The 16,295-nt window shown below is 39.2% G+C and overlaps 1 protein-coding gene across 8 annotated transcripts in view; it reads left to right on the plus strand.

Moving 5' to 3' along the window:
• The window catches only part of IQGAP2 (IQ motif containing GTPase activating protein 2), a 127,913-nt gene that overhangs the window by 103,074 nt on the left and 8,544 nt on the right, over nucleotides 1–16,295 (plus strand). For all 8 annotated transcript variants that reach the window (XM_056324197.1, XM_056324203.1, XM_056324201.1 and 5 more), the window contains 14 exons: nucleotides 170–340; nucleotides 1,847–1,930; nucleotides 2,625–2,696; nucleotides 2,862–2,931; nucleotides 3,249–3,457; nucleotides 4,198–4,347; nucleotides 5,121–5,284; nucleotides 5,916–6,140; nucleotides 6,748–6,888; nucleotides 7,219–7,303; nucleotides 8,903–9,135; nucleotides 11,250–11,382; nucleotides 13,989–14,091; nucleotides 14,959–15,100. In XM_056324197.1, the coding sequence (XP_056180172.1) occupies nucleotides 170–340; nucleotides 1,847–1,930; nucleotides 2,625–2,696; nucleotides 2,862–2,931; nucleotides 3,249–3,457; nucleotides 4,198–4,347; nucleotides 5,121–5,284; nucleotides 5,916–6,140; nucleotides 6,748–6,888; nucleotides 7,219–7,303; nucleotides 8,903–9,135; nucleotides 11,250–11,382; nucleotides 13,989–14,091; nucleotides 14,959–15,100 (1,982 nt within the window). The remainder of the gene's footprint in view (nucleotides 1–169; nucleotides 341–1,846; nucleotides 1,931–2,624; nucleotides 2,697–2,861; nucleotides 2,932–3,248; nucleotides 3,458–4,197; nucleotides 4,348–5,120; nucleotides 5,285–5,915; nucleotides 6,141–6,747; nucleotides 6,889–7,218; nucleotides 7,304–8,902; nucleotides 9,136–11,249; nucleotides 11,383–13,988; nucleotides 14,092–14,958; nucleotides 15,101–16,295) is intronic.

Below are 16,295 nucleotides of genomic sequence, written 5' to 3' on the forward strand. Positions count from 1 at the left end.
AGCAGCTCTTCCTTCATACTAGATTAAAATCTAGGGGTAAATCAGAGGGGCTTGGATAGGATGTACATCACCTGTACAGATGATGGACAGAACACAGATCAAATTTCAGGATGGTTTTGGCTTGAGGAATTTTGCTTTTAAATGACCTTCTTCTGTGATCTCTTAACAGAGCATTGTTGGGCAAGTTACAGCAGATTACAATCGAGAGCAGCTGTGGCTTGCTAATGAAAATCTGGTGGTTCAGATGCAAGCCCGAGCAAGGGGGTTCTTAGTCAGAAAAAATTATCAGGAGAGAAAAGCATACCTTCAAAACCAGGAACCATCTGCCATCAAAATACAGGTATTGTTCTAGAACAAGAAGGTAACATGGCTTGGGCAACTTCTGCAAGGGTGATGTAGCTGATTACTACCACCACTGATAAAATCCTCAGATAGGTTGGTCTCCCTGTTTTGATCAGCAGCAGTTCAAACTTCTTACATCCACAAATATGTTCTTGTCCTTATTGGAGTAATTATGCTTTTAAATAGCAAATATCCACTTTTAAAAGAATGGCTTATATTGGCATGCAGTCTAGTAGGAGAAGACTCCCACTAGAAATACATAGCCCTGGCTGTGGTACACCTAACCATGTAACATGATCATACAAGATCAGAAGATATTTGTTGAGTATTGAAGCAAAAATTCCTTGGCAAAGTACGACTTAAGAAATACATTCCTTTCTAGACTATCCCCAGTTAGAAGTGGTTTGCTTCTGCTCCATGAGGTCATAGCTGGGTGGGGAGTGTCAGCCGCCCTGGTGTTCTCAGGCTTTAGCAGTATTTCTTGTATGTCTCCGGTTTGCTGAACTCCAAGAAGAGTATAAAGGAAACTTTCTGCTGAGTGTGTGAACACTGACAAATGCATGCACAGTGGTTTTAAATGGTGAAATAGCCATCTCCTGTTAGAAACAATTTATTCCAGCCTTGAAAAATGTCACACCCACCTACCCCCCCCACACACATTCTAGAAAAAATGTACAATTTTTTTTAATCTATAGTAACTTCATGATGATATGTACCTTTACCATTAGCAGCTGTCATTGGGACTGGCTTTCCATTTTCTGGCATGATGTCTGAGCCCAGCAAATGACTGTACTGTTAGAGGAATACAGGGTCTGTGAGCAGGTTCAAAAACACAGAGAAATGTAGGTGAATAAAGTTGTTCTCTGTTTTCTGTGGGCTTTAAAATAAAAATGACTTGTGACAAGACAACAAGTAGAGGACAAGACTGTTACCAGCTGGACAGAGATGAAAGCCAAAATATGGTAAAGACAAGACTCCCTGTTATCCCTGTTATCCCTGTTGTTGGGTTCCTTGGCAAGACTTTGCTTCTGAGCTTGCAAAGGGATTGCCGTGTGAGGGAACTGGGCGTTCTTGTCTGTGGTACAAGATGATTCTGAGCAACTCTAGAAGACCAAAGACTTGGGAAGGAGGCCAGGCCAAGAGCAATGGGGGTCCAGCTAGTTAGGGGGCAGGTTTTGGATGTAATGCACAAAAGATGGCAGTCTTCCCCGTGTGGGATGAAGTTGGTGATTGCGACAGCAAAGGATGAGGGTGTACTGGTGATAACAGTAATGATGGCTTCAGCATTGGGCAACAAAGTGTTTGTGCTGAGATTGGCCAAATTAACACAAGATCTATCAGGGCACCTTAAAAATATGGAGGCAAGCTTACTTACACCTTAGTTATCTTTTCACCACAGTAACAGTTTTTTTCTATAGGATAAACAATTATTTTAGTGTATGTATATTTTAATAAATATTAGGTTTTTATTAGTAATAATGGTCTTCTGCCTTTTATAAAATAGGCTTTCTGGAAAGGATTCAAACAACGGAAAAGTTACATTGACAGACTAAAGGTGCTTCAAGGCAACGTTGCTGCTATTGTTAAGGTAAGATTCCATTGTGCTTTGAGGCCCGAGTATATTTTACCCTTTGGCTTGATCCTCCACCACCTGGGAATCAGAGATTAGGAACACAAACAGGAGGGACTTGTGCTACAGGAATTTGAATGATGTTGAAAATTATTGAATTGTCAGCTTAAGTAAATTGCTTCTTGAAAGCTCTGTGCTTGACTTCTGTCAGGCTTTGCTGAGCTTGTGTGGCTCATAATAGAGATTTCCTTATGCTTTCATTTCCATAATACTAAATTTGAAAATATTTGAGCTAACAGCGTGTTATTTCCTTAAAAGCTGTCAAATCTATCTGTCTGGAAAGTGTTCACTTTTCTGAGATGTTACTGGGATAGTGTCTCATGAGTAGATCATAGATCACAGATGGGATATTGATCTCCTGTCTCTGAAGGAGACTGGTTTACAACTGAGAGCTGAGACTTGAAGGTAGAAATTACTTCCAAAAATAATACAACACACGACTGGTAGACCCTTGAACTCAACTTGCTCTTTCAGTTGAAGTCCATTAATCTGGTCACAGGACTGTTGGAGTTTAGTGATACAGTCATTTATGGTCCCAAGCAGGAGAGAACAGTGTGTGGAAGAGGGCTGTTGGAAGCAAGTTTCATACACACACAGAGAACAGTTTGTGCAATGTCTGTTAAGGTTTTCTTAAATTTTATTTAATTTTCAGATTCAGTCATGGGTCAAAATGTGGCTAGCAAAGACAGCTTACAGGAAACGGCTGCAATACTTCAAGGATCATGTAAGTCCTTTTTCTCCATTTTGAATGTGAAGCATTAAAGTAGGGTAACATGACAGCAAGGGCAGTTTTGGGAATCTTGGGGAAGAGGGTGAAGGTTCTGCAGGGTGTTTCTGAGCAGAAATGCATCCTAACTAGATTCTTTTGCTTAATGTTGGTCCCTTCCAGAGTGACCAAATTGTGAAGATACAAGCGTTTCTCAGAGCAAACAAAGCCAGGGAGGACTACAGAACACTAAGTAAGTGGTAACAGTTGAATGTTGTATGTTTGGGAAATAGTATGCTACTGTGTTCAATCATTTTTTAAAAACTTTCACCTGGGATTTCTGTCTCCTGTTCTCTTTCAAAAGCAGGTGTGTTTGTAAATAAATTGGTTTACAGCTGAAACTGAAAAATTTTGGGTAGCTGTACTTAAACAGTATGACAAAAACATTGCTTTAATTAGCATAACCTTCTCTCTGCAGTTCCAAAACTTTATGCACAGCAACAGTTTCCTGGGGGGTTTAGGGGTGTTCACTATTATGTCAACTAACAAGCCTATTTACTTCAACTACAGTTGGTGCTGAAAATCCACCCTTGGCTGTCCTGCGCAAATTTGCCTACCTCTTGGACCAAAGTGACTTAGACTTTCAAGAAGAACTAGAAGTAACAAGGTTAAGGGAAGAAGTGGTTACAAAAATTCGATCCAATCAACAGCTGGAGAAGGACTTGAACTTAATGGATATAAAGATTGGACTGCTGGTGAAAAACAGAATCACTCTTCAGGTCAGCAGGCTCTGTTCAGACTCCCTTGGTAGAATGCACTGAGCACTTCCATGTGTTGAGGGAGCTCAGGATTTACACAATCACAGCATGGCTGAGGCTGGAGGAGACCTCTGGAGGTCACCTGGTCCAACCCCCATGCTCAAGCACTGCCACCCAGAGCAGGTTGCCCAGGACCATGTCTAGACAGCTTTTGAATGTATCCAAGGGTGGAGACTCCACAACCTCTCTAAGTAACCCATGCTAGTGCTTGGTTGCCCTCAATTAGTTAAAATACTCCTGGTAAATTAAATTTCTTTGTGTGTCTTAACCTTCTGAAAATACTTTGTGGTAGATGTTGTGTTGCCCTGAGTGGTAAGTCAGTTTGCTACTGAATGTCACTCTTAGTTTTGCTACTTGTGGGTAACAGCAATTGCTTGGCAGATTTTAAGCATCTTTTCTGTGGTAGAATAGACTAGACTTCTAATCATATTTGAGAGCTTGTTTGTTAACTAAATGATGAATGAATCTGTATGTGAGATCAGGTTTCCCAGTCCCAGTTGTCATTGTTGGCAAGCCGTACTGGTGACAAGGAAAAGATGTTCAAAAGACTGGTTAGTGAATAGAGCAGTAAAATATACAAAGCTGCCAATGAAGGCCCTGCGAGGAATATTGCATTTAACATAGTTGGGAAAATGTAATTTTCTCCCATTTGCCTGTTCTGTGAATATATATAATACAGACTTTCAATTGTCTGTCTGCAGGATGTGGTACTGCACAGCAAGAAACTGAACAAAAAGAGCAAAAGCCAGCTGGAAGAGATGGTTATGGTTGACAAACAGGGCATCAAAGGTTTGAGTAAAGAGAGAAGAAAGAAACTGGAGGCTTATCAACATTTATTCTACCTTTTACAGGTAAATCATAATGTAAAAATTAACGTGGCAGTAAATTGCTAAAGAAAATCTAGAAATATATTTCTTGCTTTGTTTTAGTGATTATGAAAAGATTTCCATAGTAGTATGCAGACTGCAGCAAATACTATGATTGACTTCTAATATTTCCTGTAATTAAAGAAAGCAAGGATTTTCTCAAACTGTGTGAGAAATATACCTTCTTTTCTTTCTTGAGAATAACTTCAATCTGTATGGAAGCCAAAGACAAATGTTTTCCTCCATATATCTTTTGTCCATGTACATTACTGTCACTACTACTGTGTGTTATATGGAGTGGAAAAGAAGTTGCATGCTACGCAGCTGACAGCATATACTGCATCTGTTATTGTGCTCTTTTTACCTCACTGAAATTTTTCAAGAAGAATTTTAGATCTTCCTAGGGCAGATGTTCTCTAATACTTAAAAGGACATGTAGTATGCAATGTCACCTTGGTAGACAGCCACTGTCATTTGGTAAATTATCATTGTCATCAGACATATAGACCTGATGCACAGAGGTACTCTTTGGAGACTACAGATAAAATCCTTATTGGTGCTATTCACACTTACCTAACTGCAGTATTCAGTGTGTTTTCTGCATTAGGATTTGGAAAAAGTAAAGCCAGTGTGGAAAAGTGACATATATGGGAGTCAACATAAATGATTTTGGTGTTGACAAATGTAGAGAGCTGCCCCACAGGTGGGGGGTAGTTTGTCCTGGACAATAGTATTTACATCACTTGTTTGTTTTGTAGACTAACCCCACGTATCTGGCGAAGCTGATTTTCCAGATGCCACAAAACAGATCAACCAAGTTTATGGATACAGTCATCTTCACTCTATACAACTATGCCTCCAATCAAAGAGAAGAATATCTGCTTCTCAAACTCTTCAAAACTGCTCTAGAAGAGGAGATAAAGTATGTGCACTCGCAAGAAGACTTAAGTTAATTTGTGTTGCAGACAGTTCGAATAGGTAGACCAGATACACACCTAAAATAATCTGATGGTTAATCTTTAAACTGCTGTAAAATTGTATGCCTATTTTTCTTACTAGATAAATTAATTTTCAAGGTAACTTATTTGCTTTCTCAAGCCATTTGCAATTCAGGAAAAAATTCTATGGTGGACAATATTTTTGTATGGAAAAAATCACTTAAAAAACCCAGACACTAGTGTTTCTTGGTTTTGTGCTTGAGTATCTAAGGGTGGAGAAAGTCTTTTCTTTCTCTGCATGAATGTGTGTTCTGTAAGTGGAGACTGGTGGCTTATCCTGAAAAAACAGTATCTTATGCCCTGAACAGGTATTTGGTTCTGAATCAGTTATATATTAGCTGCCACTAACTATGCTATGTTCCAGGGACATTATTATAACACATATAGAATTCAGGCAGTAGTTTCTATAATTTTGTTTTATATGAAAGGCTAAGAAATAGACTGTGTAAACATGTTTCAACATGGAAACAGGGTAATTTAAAAAGAGTGGGTTTTGAAAACATGGATAACTGCATACACAGGTCAGATCTGAGAACTGTTTTGTCCTTGATACAGCTCTAAGGTAGACCAGATACAGGATATTGTTACTGGAAACCCTACTGTCATTAAGATGGTCGTCAGCTTCAATCGAGGTGCTCGTGGACAGAACACTCTGCGCCAGCTCCTAGCCCCGGTGGTGAAGGAGATCATGGAGGACAAGTCCCTTGTAATCAACACTAGTCCTGTGGATGTGTACAAGTCATGGGTAAACCAGCTAGAAATGCAGACTGGTGAGGCCAGGTGAGTGAGGAACCTGGGCATGCTGTACCATTTAAATGCTTGAGGGATCCCTCAGTTCTGGTCTCCCTTCCCTTCTCTGACAAATTGCACTTGCCCCCATGCATCCCTTCTCCATTTTCCTGCAGCACAATGAGAGGTTTTGGGGATAGATGCTTAAAACACAGGTACTTCTACCTGTTGTGAACAACAAAGGGATCACTTCCCTGGTCATGAACTTCTAAACATCAATTACTTAATCTTTGTAAGTGTAGTAGACTATGCCATGGAAGAACTTACAGCCTTTTCCCCAGGTTTAATAACAGTATGTTAGTAGTGTCCCAGGTTTTTGAGGAGCTGTGCTGGGACTGAGATGCGGAGATGCATGCCTTGGATTAGGATTCCCCTTTTGTATTTAAGGGAAGGTACATGATGGTGTGTGCACCCCCACCTAAACAAACTGCCCCCCTCCACAAAAAGGAAGGTTATGCACCTGAGGCTTTTGTTAGCCTATTTCAACTGTATTTGTCTGACTTTTTTTCCAATTCACTTATGGCTCCTATGAAGCAAAAATAAATGCCTTTTATTCTCAGATACATTTATCCTGGTTTAATATCTGTTTGTTTTGCAGCAAATTGCCATATGATGTAACCACAGAACAAGCATTAACACACACAGAAGTGGTCAATAAACTGGAATCATCAATTCAGAGTTTGCGAGCAGTAACCGACAAAGTTCTCACATCCATATTCTTTTCTCTCAATATGATGCCGTAAGTCCTGAGTTAAGAGTCTCGAAGCTGCAGTTCATGTGCACAGTGAAGTTTCACTTGAAACTCAGTGGAGATCCTGTCAAATTCCATGGCATATGATATGTGCCTCTCTGCTGACTTTCCCAGTAGAGGGAGTGGTTTCTCCACTTCTGCTCTGCTTTAGCAGCCTCTTGAGCTTCTCGTACTTGAAATTTATGTTTTCCATTACAGTCTTGTTTTGTGTTTTAAGTGGCTAGGGAAAAAGCCATTAACTTGGCTGACTAGAAAATAATTATTATGTTTCATCTAAGTCTTTCCAATATTTCTCCTTTTCATCTGTTCTACACATAGTTACGGAATGAGATATATAGCCAAAGTTCTGAAGAGCTCGCTCCATGAGAAATTCCCAGATGCAACAGAAGATGAACTATTAAAGGTAGGCTTCTGAGGGAAAACTGCCAGCACCTTGTTCTTTTAATGCCGAATGGGATTTTTGTTGACACTTAAGCATTCTAAGGAACTGAGAATACCAGCATTTACTGACAGAATTTGGCACTTCTTGAGTTGAAAAGGGGTGATGGAAGGGGAGGAGAAGGGAACTCTTTTGCCTCAACCTAGCTACTTTAGTCTGGGTGCTCAGCAATTCTTACAGAAAACAGTGCCCAACCTGTTCTGGATAGTAATTGTTCTCAGAAGGTTGGAGTTCATCTGAATCATCTAGGTGTTTGGTTTTGTACTATGGTCTTTACCACCAGCAGTCCTTTCATGAGACTGCTGTGGTCTTTTTCTTCTTTTCTCCCCCTTGCCTGTAGTTGTTAACATATTAAAAAATAATTCGTTTTAAAATTGTGTTAATATTTAAATAGAATGAGAAAGGGCTTTAAAACAAAATTTCAAGTAGATCATTACATTACTTAAAAAGCTTGTAAAAGTTTTAGAAATGACATTTGTACAGACTGAAAGTAAAGTGTAAGTGATAAGCACAGTACCAGCACACTGATCATCTCTAACCAACCACAGCCATGGTGCCTTTTCAGTGGGGTTAGGGGCATTGCTCCATGAGCTTTCCAGCCAGCTGAGAGACTGACAACTCTCTCAAATTAGAACTATTTGCACTTTAGTAAAGATGCTTTCGTTAGTGTTTAATGACACGGTCCTAAAATTACAAAGTATTCATTTCAATACAACTTCCTTACTACTCCTCAAAAAGATACTGTTCGGTGTTTAAAAAATATCTCCTGATGCCTAAAAGACCTCAGACTTCTCAGCTGAAAAACTAATTCTGCTCTTTTGTGTTTTAACAATGCATTGGAAATCCTTGCAAGTACCATTTATGGGGTCCTTCCATCCATCACTCCAGCAACACAGATTAAGGCATTGCTCAATTTATAAAAAAAAAAAAACTAAATAGCAAATGGATCATAAGGCACCCAACTGAAAGCCTTTAAATGTGTAAGTTGGAAGTTCTGCAGGTGACCACATGTAAGCTAAGGCAAATTGCAGAAAGTTCTGCCTGTTTCTGAGGTCAGAAATGATTTGAAGCCACCATCTGCATAATACAAGTTACAGTAACTTCATTATAGAAATTGCAGTTTGGAAAAATCTGTTCTCTAGTCTTTTAGGGCTGCATGCAGTCCTCATAAAAAACTGTGTTCCTTGCCAATGAATGCATTAGCTGCTGGCCCGTATCTGTTGCACTTCAGAGAACGAGCCTCTAGAGCTGATCCTTGCTAAATCTAGAAGAGTTGTATTTATCTTTATTATTCAGCTCAATGCATTGCATTAGCTGACCTAAAGCAAGCACCAAATTGAAATGTCATTGTAAAAGTCCATAACTGATGTTCGCAGTTGTAAGAGGCACATCTTATAAAGCATCACAGGTTCTTTCAGTTAGGCACACAGGTAACGCATATGTCTTAGGGGTGGTTCTAGCACTGGTTCCTGTGGTCTAAATCAGAAGTAAAAATGACTGATCATGTTTTGTAAAATGTAATTCTGTATGCAAAGGGAAGATATCTTGATTTTTTTCTTTTAGATTGTGGGCAATCTCCTGTACTATCGTTACATGAACCCTGCCATTGTTGCTCCTGATGGTTTTGATATAATTGATATGACAGCTGGGGGTCAGATACACTCTGACCAGAGGAGGAACCTAGGCTGTGTTGCCAAAGTCCTTCAGCACGCTGCTTCTAACAAACTCTTTGAAGGAGAGAGCGAACATCTATCCTCTATGAACACCTACCTCTCACAGACATACCAGAAGTTCAGGTATGCAAAGCCCTCACAAGCATCTATACAGTAAGAGCTCTGCTCTAGGATGTGTAAGGCAGGTAGACTCCTTATGTGTAGGAATTCCTTGCTCAAAGTTAAAAATGTTCAGTGATCTGCCATAGAGAGTTCCTCACTGCTGAGGAAGCTGAAGTGGGAGTAACAGGCTGTGTTTCTGCTTGAGTATTACTTTGAGAACTGGTAATCTCTGCTGGCTTGGTTGCAGTAAGGCTTCCTTACTGCAAACACATTGTGAGAGCTGCGTGGGGTGATACATTATCCAGCAGAAATTACGTGTTCTTTGTGTCAGGAGGACAGCTGAATGTTTTGTCAGAAGAACAAAGCTATTGGTCAAGAAAAAGCTGTGGGTTTTGTTTTTATTCTTTCATCTTTGCCAAGAGATTCCACACAGATCTTATTCTTTCATCTTGCAGTCATAGGAAATAGCATGTTTTGCTATACTCTGGGACACTAGTTCTTTGGGATTATTGCCTATTTTTTTGGGTGATTATTATTAGCTTGAAGTGTTCTTAAGCTTTGTGACAAACTCACTTTCAGAACTTCTATCTTTAGTGTCTGCCCTTCATGAAAGCAAATGCACTGTTCACATAAAGGGTTTCCTTGTGAGATTTGCCATAAATACAGACAGTTAAAATTAGTCATTCTGTTTAATGAAGTATTTAAGGGCGTGATATTGTAAGCATGAAGAAACAATAGGGTAGAAAGTGTTTTAGCAATAATAACAAATGCTTATGAAAGAGAGAGCCTACTCTAGTTAGCCCCTTGATCACTACAAAAGGAAGAATTCCTCCCCTAATTAAGCCAACTTTATATGAAGCTGAGTCTCTGCGTGATTGTGCTCTGCACTTTAACTAAACCCTTCACAAACACCAACAGTGCTCTTAGCTGCCTGTTCTGCTTGTGCTCACTCAGCAACTGCAATTGCAATGCTAGCTGCGTTAAAAGCTAGCAGCCCTACCTAGATCTTTTCCTATGCATTTATTACCTTCTGCAGGAAGTTGTCCAAACCCTTCTTAAACCTTCGAGATGATCTACCTCCACAATCTCCTGCTGAAGCAATAATCAGTATTGTGCCACCTGTCAGTTAAACCAGTGCTTGCTTTCATTTATTTGAAATTAATATTTTCATGCTAGTTGGATTGCTTACCCCCTTGTCCCACCGCTGTGATTTTGTACGACATTATCATATTGCTCAGATTTTCCTCTCCAAACTGAGGAGTCCTAGGTTTTGGGTTTGTTTGGTTTGGGTTTTTTTTTTAATACCAAATTTAAAGGTTCTCTGAACCTGAAATGTGCATCCTCATCAGCAGCACAGGGCTGGCACAGTGAAGGCAGGACAGCTCCTGCAGCATGCCTGTAGGCCTCATCTAAAACTTTCTCCCAGGTGCTCCAATTCAGGTCCTCTTTGGGAAACAAAGCAGTCCTCTGATGGGAGGACCTTGCTGTGTCTTGGCTGCCTGTGCATATCCCTGGAGCTGTCAGTAGCCTGGATACACACCTCTTGTCTTGGGAAGCAGGTCTCAGGTCCATGTACATGCTAGTCATGTCAAAGTAACACTTCAACCACACTGCGTTTTTCCCTCTGAAGATTCTTGCATTCATAAACAATACTACACTTCCTGTCAGTTTGAGCAGCTCAGTTTGAGTAACAGCAAATTAAATACTTGTATGCACAGTGGTAATTATGTGCAGCTATTTCAAATAATTTCTTCTTGGCATGCTTCACACTACCAAGTGCCTTCATAAAACTGGAGGGTGTCTCTGGGGAAATCCTTTCGTATCTTCTAGAGCACTAAATACAGATTTCTCTAGGTGTTTAAAATTTACATTAAAATATTGCATTTCATTGAATAAGAAGAAAAGAAAATTACCTTTAAAACAATCTTCCTCCAGCTGTACAGGAAAGACAGGCATTTTTGTTGTTGTATAAATGTGTTGCTTCCTTTAAAAGGTTCCTTTAGAAACCAAGTGTATACTGCAGGTTGTAAGAGGAATATAATGCATGTCAAAGATCTGATTGTGGGTTTTTTTATGTTACAGGTTAACTGAGTTTATAGGGGATAATTATTGAAGTATTTCTAATTTTCTCTTAGGAATTTTTTTCAAGCAGCATGTGATGTTCCTGAACCAGAGGAGAAATTCAATATTGATGAATACTCTGACATGGTGACCCTTAGCAAACCTGTCATATATATCTCCATTGAAGAAATTATCAATACCCATTCAGTAAGTCAATGAAAATACACTACTCAGACTAAAGTGCACAGATTATTAAACATTTGCAACAAACAGTCTCTGGGGAAGCTTAGTATTCATTCTCCCTTTCGACATAATTTCTTCAGTTCGTGTCTGGAATTCAGTATTAGATTGCATTTTTCCTAGAAGACTGCTTCCATGTAAAAGCATCATCTCAAATGACATTTATATATATATAAAAAATATAACATTTTCTGATAGAAGGCAGGAACATTTTTGTTCTAATCTAGTGTGACACTTCTATTTATACTTAAAAATACTTTCTTGTCTTGGCTAAGAAAGTGATGCCAGTTTGAAGAAGCTCCTTTGACTGTGGGAACAGAGGAAAAGTCAGTGTATTTCATGACTGGAATTCTGTCATATGTTTTGTTGGAAGCAGATGCAAATGTCTGATTTGGAAGGACTGAGCTGTGGCATCCTGCCAGTTCTTTATCGTGGGTAAAGAACAGATTAACTGCTGTCTGTAGTATGACTCATTAGGGTGTAAGTTAAATGTCTACCACATGGTCTTTTTAAAGCTGGGATATTACTATCTGTTTCCTGGCTTGCAAACTGTTCCCTGCCCCGCCTTACCAGCCCAAAAAGAACTTACCACAAATATTGTCAGATACACTATAGAAAAGGTAGAATACCTAACTCCCACTACACCATATTCCAAGTCAGCTTTATTCAAGTCAAAACTAATAGCCTAAAAACCTATTTTCTGGATTGCCTTTATGCCTATTCTTTCTTTTAATTTTTTAAGGCATAGACTTATGTCTGCATGTTTATGATCAGAGCTTACATTTAAACACTAGCGTTGCTCAAATATTCCTTTTAGTGGGTCTGTTGCATGTCTAGTATGTTATTTGATCTTAATGTCACAGAGCATTGCTATGCAATTTTATATTAGCTAATAAAATACTCTACAAAATATGAGGTAATTAATTGCCAAACAAAGGAGGTCAAGGAAATGGTCTTTTTTTGATAACATGACTACATGCACTTGCCTGCTTAGAGCAAACAAGCAAATAGTTCTGAAGACCACGGTATTATCTGTGTGCAGTACATTTACCAGTTGATTCTCCTTGTCATGTGCCACCTCTTCCACCAAACCACCTCTGGGAGCCTAAGCCTGAGTTGTCTGCTCACACTGCACGGTTCCTGCAAATGTAAATTAAAACTTCCATTTTGGTCATACAGCTCAAAAATACCCCTAGTTTGAATAACAGGAGATGCATAAACAGTTTGTCATGTGTAGCTCAGCTTCAGAAGCTGTTCTCAAATCTGCCCTCTGTCATCATCTTCCAAGGCACTTGCCTAAACTTAATTTTCATTGCACACTCTGTAGGATGTGGCTGGAATGAGGGAACTGCTGCATTCACCAGCTCAGGTTTTTTAGTTCTTCCCCATGTATCTCTTGGCTTTGCCCCAGAGAATTTGTCCTGTGAATGTCTCTGTCACTCTGTGCTTGTATGGCATCAAGCACAGTGAAGCTCTAATGAGTACATACAGTGTTTCTCAGCAGTTCCCACAGTATCATGGTCAACATTATGTACAGTGTGGGGTAACTGCTGCACATAAACTTTTTTAAAACAAGTTAACGGTTATGGACTTAAGCTCACTGTGTCTTGTAAGTATGTCTGGAATGCCTTTCTTTTCTTGACGTACGCCTTCTAGTTGTCATTGAGTTTCTAGTAGCCAGTAACTTTTGAATGACTATAACTTGCAGTGTTTAAAGTACTTGGAATCCTGGCATTTTTGCCTACTGTGCATGCTTTGCTGAAGCTAAATTTCAGTGAAGCTTAGTGACACTACATCTTTCCATCTGTCTTCCACACAGGGAACATTGCTTTTATGGGTAGCGGACTGTTGAATCTAGCCATCACTAATGTTGCTGGCTTTATTTAAGCCAGCATGATGTTACTTTTCTTACAGATAGCAAGGGCCTGTTTTCAAGAAAATGTAACTGCCCCATTCACGGTCTTCATTAATTTGGCTTACCAGTATTTTTGTGGCTTAAAGTTTTGAGAATGTGCCCAGGTATGGAAGTTATTGTGCGTATGTTCACAAATCTCCTGCAACTTCTAAGTCTATTAGGAAGCATAGCTGTCTTCTCACTCACAAAATATAGTAATTTTTGAACGGTATCACGGATACGGTTGTAAGGTACTGGAGTGGATATACAGAAAAAATAGGTATCTTTCTGTGGACCAACAACCCAGTCTTCATTCCTTTGTGTGCTTAGTTCAGGATGCAGCGCTGAGATGCTCTACTTGGGATTATCACCCTTTACTCTGTGGTACTTCATTAGTCCTAAAGGCAAATTTTAACCTTCTGCTTAGCTGTGATGTTCAGCACTCCAGAGACAATTGACAGAGGAGCATGGCAAGCTGTTTTATGGCAAGAACAATTCATAGTCTGGAACTGAGCATGCTTCCCCACTTTGGGTCCTCCTTAATCCTAATCACACTAAGTCTGTATTTTTCAGTGTTTAGTCTCCAGATTTATTTACAAGTATAAACACACTGGGAATGCTGGGTGGTTTTTTTGTTGGGGCTTTTTTTGATGATGACTTTATTAACATTTGTTCATAGCTACTATTAGAACACCAGGATGCCATTGCTACTGAGCCGAATGACCTGCTGAACGAATTGCTGGAAGGGCTCGGACCTGTTCCTGATGTAGAGTCTTTCCTGGGTATACAGTTCTTCTTCTTTAAGGTTAACTTCACCCTAGGGGCAGAGTTAAACAAGAGCTTGATTTAAATACTCTTGTCACCCATGGTGAAAGCTGCTTCATTTACTATAGTTCTTTTCTGAACACTTATTGTAACATTGCTCCTTATAGTTGAACCTTCTTCTAACAGCACTATTCACTCAAAGATTATGTGATTCAAAATCTAAACATCAATGTTTCAAGCAGAATGATCCAGTTGTGTTGAAGCTGCAGACAGAAAACAAGTAATTTTAATAACTTTTTTTCTTGTTAATGTGTGCTAGAAACTTACAAAAACTGCACAGGGAATTCTTAAAACAGCCATTTCTTATTTTTACTCAATTATCCAAATAAAAATGAAGTTTTAAAAATCATGCAAACGTATTAGTTATAAGGAAATTTTGTGACTGATATTAATTTGCCTTTATTGTAGTAAGATGTAAAGCATTCAGAAAGTAGCTAGGATGTCATGGGTAATACCAGCTTCCAAGTTATAGCTGCTACTCTTTAATTTTTCACTACCACTGCATGTTAGTACAAAGGATCTTAAATTGTTTGTACTCTTCTTTGAGAAGAAGATATGTGAATCTCTTGCACATCAGTAGATGAAAAGCAAGAATTGGTGGCAATTCCAAAATATTCTATCTGGGCTTATAAATAGCTAGCTTATGGTATTGATCATTCAATGCCCCAAAAAAAAGAATGCTTCTAAATCATAGGAATGGGTGTGTTATTTAAAATACTGAATATTTCTGATGACTTACACTGATTTATCTATGTTCTTGTTCACTTCATGCATTGAATCATGGGAAAGTTGGCAGACTTGAAGTAAAATATGTTTCCTTACAGGGGAAGGAGCTGTTGATCCCAACGACCCCAACAGGGAAAGCACACTGAATCAACTCGCAAAAACAGAGATTTCACTATCTCTGACAAGCAAATATGAGTTACGAGAAGGTGAAGATCAGGATCTCAAAAACCTGATGATAAAGTAAGTTTTGCTCAAAAAACTATATTCTGGCTACGCTTTTTGTCTGGTTTGTTGGTGGGTTGCTTTTTTTAAAAGAAGGTTGCTTCTACCCTGCTGCCCTGCCTGTGCACATTTCTTAAGTGCTGAATGTACTCAGTTTTCAAAAGCCAGTTTGTGTTCAGTCCTGCTCAAATGTCTGCAAAAGTCAGAGAAACTGTCCATTCTTCCAGAAAGATAAATGTACTGCCACTTGTATTTTGGAGCATGACCGGATCATTATCTAACCTAGTAAGTACTCTTCCACGAAGCTGTCAAAGTGTTCTGCTTTAAAACACCACAGCCTTGGGAAAGCAGAGATGAAAAGCTGTCTAGCCTTGTAAGTGACAGACAATATTACACTGTCCTCTCCTCCCCCTTAAAGGAAAACACATCCCTGACACACTGCCATCAGGCATCTGAACAGGATGTGACTGTCACTTCAGCAGGAATAGCGCATACTTTTATCCACGGAAAGAAAACTGTGTTTATTCAATTTGGTGAATTAAGAAATGGTAACTGGGCTACCCTGGGATATAGGCTACTTCACAGTTGAAAATGTTTTTATAAAAGCCCTTAGTATCAAATTATTGGCACCCTTCTTTTGAAGTTATTTTAAGCTGTCCAGAATAAGCAGTGGCGTATTTAAGATCCTGGCGCTTCCTGAACCAAAGGAGGGAGAATGGGAGGCTGCTGTCCTCTATTACTAGGCTTACTTTTACCCCACAAGTGTGAAGGTTAGAAGTTCCCTTTAAAAGGAAATACAGCATAAGGATTTTACACTTCTGCAAGCACTAGGACTGTAGACAGAGGCTGTAATTCAACTCTAACCTGTTAGGGGTCTTTTTCCAAATCAAGAATCAGTAAACTGAATTTACTAGGTAGTATGTGAAGCATTACTTCTGAAGAAAGTTCTTAGCTAGGATGTCTGTAGTAAGTAGTGCAATTTCTATAAAAGCCATAAAGGCCTGTTTCATTTTGGTTTTTTAAACTGAGTTTTTTCTGTAACTTGTCAAATATAATTTGAGATCTAAAGCAAAGGGACAGCAATGACAGTCAAACCAAAACTGTGTTAGTCACTTGGTGTTCCAGAGACCAAGGCTCTAGAGTTTTTCCCAGGCTGGTTTTGTAATAAGAATGCCTGCTGCTATCACTTAAAAAAAAAAGTGCTTCCTGTCCT

This window comes from Falco biarmicus, chromosome Z (assembly GCF_023638135.1).
Source record: "Falco biarmicus isolate bFalBia1 chromosome Z, bFalBia1.pri, whole genome shotgun sequence".
NCBI classification, from domain to species: domain Eukaryota; kingdom Metazoa; phylum Chordata; class Aves; order Falconiformes; family Falconidae; genus Falco; species Falco biarmicus.